Genomic DNA, 5213 nt, shown 5'->3' with positions numbered 1-5213 from the left:
GAGACACCCCTAAAAATATTTTCGTTTAGACGTTAACCCCCAAAGCTCATTTTCCGTTCAAATAGTCGTGAAGTAATGGTCATGTGAATCACATGCTCGATCTCTGACCAAAATACCCCCGTCCTAATTTTTAGTATATGACCCCCATTGATTTAGCTATATTAGGATTACACCCCCAACCAAAATACTTTGTCCATTCGAATAGTTTATCCTGAGTCAATATCTTCCCATCTCAAGATCGGTTGAATCAGGGCGAACCTCGGAGTTAGTGTCATTACCAGTCCGAGGTAGTTGTACCTAAAATTACTTGTATGGGTCAAGTTCAAGTTATAATATCCACCAAACAGAACTCAAAAAAGAATGGAGTAACGACTAGTAGTAGTTGTACCAAAAAATGGTATAATTGGTTTCAAAAGTCTCTGTTTTATAATTGTTTCTCACAAAAATCTGATCTTGAATCTTTTAGTTATGTTTTAAGGAGTTGGTATCCATTTCTTAGACATGGGTTTCGAAGAAAAGATGAAATTTTAGAAGATTTTGCTAGAGAAGAATTGAAATCTAGAATTGAAGTAGAAGAAATTGGAGAAGAAGGAGAAGCAATCAAAGAAAAAGAAACCGAGGAAGAAATTCATCCCTGTTAAATGGGTTCTCAGATTGTCCTTCAATAACCAAGGTTCAGAGCAAAAAACAGATCCCAAGTTGACAATGAAGAAGAGCAAAAACAAAAAATTACCAGATTGAAACCAGAACTCATTTACTTAGATTCAGGAGATCCACAAACTAAAGAACAATCTGAATTTTGTAGTGAAAAATTTGTAGCAAAAAATTTAATATCGGAAGCAATCACTTCTTCCAAAAGAAGAAGAAGATACTAAATAAATGGGTCTTTCTTAACAAAAAAAATAAATAAATGGGTCTTGGCCTAAACATCTTCTTTCTTTTTTGTCTGCTTTAATCATCATCTTCGTGTTCACAAATCCCAACTTTATAGTAATAATTCTAGAGAGAGAAACTCAAAAGTCAAAACCTAGAGAGAGAGATAAGCTGAGAGAGTGAAAGAAAGAAAGATATTTTTTTTATAAGAATTAGAAGAAATGAAGATCTTATAAATCTGAAATCGAATTCTTTTTTATCAAATCTTAGAAATCAAACTCGATTTAAGTTAAGTTAAGGGACAAATAGTTTGATTAAATGGCTGATGAAGGAGAGATGGCTAATGTTGTGGATGAAGATTTCTATAGTACAGATTCTGATGTTGAAGAAGCAGAAGTTGATGACTCTGATATGGTTGGTTTTTACTCTCTTGTTTTTCCTCTTTTATTTGTATTTGAATTGTTTTTTAAGGGCCTGAATATTGATGGGTTTTCTTTAGCAGTGGAGAAAGGTAGTAGATACAACTGCAGCACAAGTGGAGAGGGGTAAAGATATCCAGGGAATCCCATGGGATAGATTGAGTATAACAAGGGAAGAGTATAGAAAAACTAGAATGGAACAGTACAAGAATTATGAGAATATACCTTCATCTGGTGAAATCATTGACAAGGTTTGATACTAACCCACAGATTCTACACTATTTTTTTAATGATATACATGTTTGTAGTTGGTGTTTCATATGGATTAGGTAGGATTAGATTCTTCTAGGTGGGTTTATTTGAAGTATTTTGATTGCATTATTAACTATTTAGGAGTTAAATTAGCACTTCTATTCAATGGTTGATTTATTAGTTGTTTTTTTTTTTTGTGGTTTTAACAGGAGTATAAGCAAATGGAAAAGGGAGGTAACTATTACGCGTTTCAGCACAATACAAGATCGGTGAAGCCCACAATTCTTCATTTCCAGGTTGATATACACATAATCTACAAAACAATATACTGTGCAGGCAGATCTCATAAGATGTTTCAGTATACTTGAATTGCGACCTTTATATGTTGTTGTCTGTCATCTGTGTCTTTTACCTATTAGGCTTCTATTGAGCTTTTCAGTTTATGCATTTGGCACTTTTTATTATGTGTCTTGGAATAACATATTTGGTCTTGACAAATGTCACAAATGTTCGTTTGAGTCTATTTATTTTCACTATCCCTTCTGCTGGCATTCGTTTTAATTATTGTTTATCTAAATAACATGTATACTTAACACACCCTCGTGTTTATCTGAATCTATTTATCTTTGCTATCAACTTCTGTCGGGATTCGTTTCCCCATTGTATCATCAGTTTGATGATTATTTATCTAAATAACATGTGTTCACTCTACCACTCTCTCCGGATTTACTAATTTTTGATGATTCACTTATTTTAAATTTATCCATACATCAATTGCTTTAGGTCATTTATAATACATTATTTGCTTTCGACATTTTTTGGACAACCCTTGTTTGCTTTAGATGAGTGAACTATTGCATCCTCAAATGCCTCTAAGACTATGCCTAGTTGCCTGCATTTCTCTTCTCTTGCTTACTAAAGTTTTCAGTACCTAGCTTGGCAATATGGTTCGATTTTCCGTTTTGGGTTGTGATTTCTGTGAGATTCCGTATAGCTTGTGACATCATTTAAATGCACACGACCTTGGTGCATAAGTTTTAACTTGGTGATGATGCAGCTTGACTCTTGAGGATACCATGGACGACGATGTTACTTTTTCTATACATATAACTTATAAGCATGTAGTTCTTTCTAAATGATGCATTATGACATAAAAAGATTTTGGTTGCATATGCTTATGTTGTACTGAGCCGGAGATTTTTCTTTCTTTGTCACTGCAGTTGAGGAACTTGGTTTGGGCAACCTCAAAACATGATGTCTATCTCATGTCTAACTACTCTGTTATTCACTGGTCCCCATTATCTTGCAATTTGTCCGAGGTTGTGAACTTTTCAGGACATGTGGCACCCAGCGAGGTTACAATCTATGACTTTTCACTCTAGATACTTATTGTTTATTAGCAGGATCACTGAAATATTAATGAAAAGTTTAAACCTTATTTATCTTCGAAATTGTTAAATAATTTATATGCCTTCCAGTATCATTGATTAGTGTGAATGCAACAAAAGATATATGGGAGATGGTTATCATTTTGTCTTTCTTCTGTCCTTTTTTTAGATTGTTTCTTCATGTTGAACCACTGCGTGGACACTATTGTCTATATTTGATGCTTCCAAAGCTGAATGTTTTGTTGTTTGGTTATCTAGAAACACACAGGAAGCTTGTTAGAAGGTTTTACTCAAACTCAGATCAGTACCCTTGCAGTTAAGGATAAATTGCTGGTTGCAGGGGGTTTCCAGGGAGAACTTACTTGTAAGGTGAGTTTGATCTTCAGTTTTCGTTTACTCGTTAAGTTTTTAAGAAGAGTTCTTATGCCTTACTTTTATCAAGTTCAGAGTTTTGTTTATCTGAAAAAAAACTTCTAAATGTTTACATGCGATGTTGTAGCGTTTGGATCGAGAGGGAGTTAGCTTTTGTACGAGAACAACATATGACGATAACTCAATCACCAATTGCATTGATATCTACAATGGCTTGAGGTATTTGTCAAAATTTGCTGTATGATATTATGTTTATGTTGGAGGAAGATAGTTTAATCTTTAACTGTTTTTCAGTGGTGGACTCCAATTCATGGCATCCATTAACGATTGTGGTATTCGAATATTTGATGTGGAGAAATTTCAGCCTCTGAATTACTTCCGTTTCCCCTGGCCAGTAAATGTAAGTATTATCGAAATAGTCTTCTCATTTTCCCGAAGTTTTTCTTTTCCTGGGTTCTTTTTTATTTGGATTGGCTAATTTAATACCACCTAAATATGTTGCAGCACACTTCCATGAGTCCAGATGCTAAGCTAATTACTGTCGTAGGAGATCACCTCGATGGGTTGCTCGTGGATTCACAAAGTGGAAAGGTATATCTGCAATCTAGTTGTAATATATGATTACTAGGTATATCATATCAACATGTGCCTATAACATGGGCAATTCCATCGTATGAAGAGTACCACAGTGGTATATTTATGAACTACTGGACTCAACCTCCTTGTAATGCGAACTAGAGTTTTATTTTTGAGGCAAAACATGTAAAGAAAAGTTCCTGTTTGTGCACCAAGAAGTTGTCATCTTCATTCTTCACTAGTAACCTTAGAATTATTTCAATAATTGCAGGCAGTTTCCTCCTTGGTAGGTCATCAAGATTATTCATTTGCTTCGGCATGGCACCCAGACGGACGAATCTTTGCAACAGGAAATCAGGACAAAACATGCCGAGTATGGGATCTTAGAAACTTATCATCGCCCGTCGCAGTTCTTAAGGGTAATTTAGGTGCAGCTAGATCAATCCATTTTTCTTCGGATGGTCAGTTCATGGCAGTAGCCGAACCTGCAGATTTTGTCCATGTTTACAGCACCAAGTTGGATTACAAAAAGCGGCAAGAGATTGATTTCTTTGGAGAAATTTCTGGAGTATCTTTCAGTCCTGACGATGAATCGCTCTTCATAGGTGTATGGGATCGGACATATGCAAGCTTGCTTCAGTATAACAGAAAACAACTTTTTGAATAAGCTATATGTGTTTCCAAGCGAAACTTTGTCTCTTATTATATAACTAGGTATGACCCGTGCCTCCGGCACGTACACTGCTGTCTTGAACAAAAATATGAAACTTAAAAACTAATATAATTTATAACAACTTTATTCCTAAAAATTTGAATTAGAATAATGAAATTGTATCCGGATCATGCTTGATTTTTTTGTTGGGACCTGACATACACTCATCACAAAGACTACTCGACATTGATATATAATGCATGCGAATTTTAGTGATTCACATATTCATAGTTCGACCAACATAATGATGCAAAATATACAAAAATTACTATCGATATGTAACATTTGAAAAAACACATGATGTTTAATGTTAACAGTTACTAAGTTTAAATAGCAAATCATCTATAATGGACATCATCTCTCCTTCATCCTTTGCACTGAAATACACCCCATGTGCACATCTAGAGAAGCCCTCATAATGCATACATACTAATCACACATATTAAAGAGTGCTCCTTTCATCAAACACATATACCACAGCTTCGGATACAAAACGGTTTCAGCCAACTTGGAACACAAAGATATACAACAACTATCTTCTACCTTCTCTCACTCTTTCCATTCCATCCCGAAATCTGAATACAAAAATATACAACATAGGTCCTACCTCTTTACGACCCT

At 34.9% G+C, this 5213-nt stretch overlaps 1 protein-coding gene across 2 annotated transcripts; it reads left to right on the top strand.

Moving 5' to 3' along the window:
* The first annotated feature begins 433 nt into the window (after positions 1-433).
* On the top strand, positions 434-4689 carry LOC147559848 (putative WD repeat-containing protein C2A9.03). 2 transcript variants are annotated; one of them, XM_086661809.1, is made up of 9 exons: positions 434-1287; positions 1373-1543; positions 1754-1840; positions 2765-2899; positions 3191-3301; positions 3432-3523; positions 3599-3704; positions 3809-3895; positions 4152-4689. In XM_086661809.1, exons 1-9 carry the CDS (start codon positions 1192-1194, stop codon positions 4545-4547), a joined length of 1281 nt encoding a protein of 426 aa, XP_086517935.1. In that variant the 5' UTR covers positions 434-1191; the 3' UTR covers positions 4548-4689. The 2 variants fall into 2 exon arrangements, with proteins under 2 accessions (XP_086517935.1, XP_086517936.1); XM_086661810.1 differs by having other exon boundaries at positions 761-1287; positions 1376-1543.
* Positions 4690-5213: the final 524 nt, after the last annotated feature.

Source organism: Eschscholzia californica, unplaced genomic scaffold (genome assembly GCF_041429995.1).
Source record: "Eschscholzia californica isolate CP2 unplaced genomic scaffold, dmEscCali1.0.p SCAF_2, whole genome shotgun sequence".
NCBI classification, from domain to species: domain Eukaryota; kingdom Viridiplantae; phylum Streptophyta; class Magnoliopsida; order Ranunculales; family Papaveraceae; genus Eschscholzia; species Eschscholzia californica.
Note: the sequence above shows the minus strand (reverse complement) of the source record. Positions and strands in the feature narration are given on the sequence as shown.

Coding starts and splice junctions, on each gene's coding strand:
- LOC147559848 (XM_086661809.1), top strand. CDS start 1,192: ATGGCTGATGAAGGAGAGATGGCTAATGTTGTGGATGAAGATTTCTAT. Junction 1,841..2,764: donor CCACAATTCTTCATTTCCAG/GTTGATATACAC, acceptor TTGTCACTGCAG/TTGAGGAACTTGGTTTGGGC. Junction 3,524..3,598: donor GATATCTACAATGGCTTGAG/GTATTTGTCAAA, acceptor ACTGTTTTTCAG/TGGTGGACTCCAATTCATGG.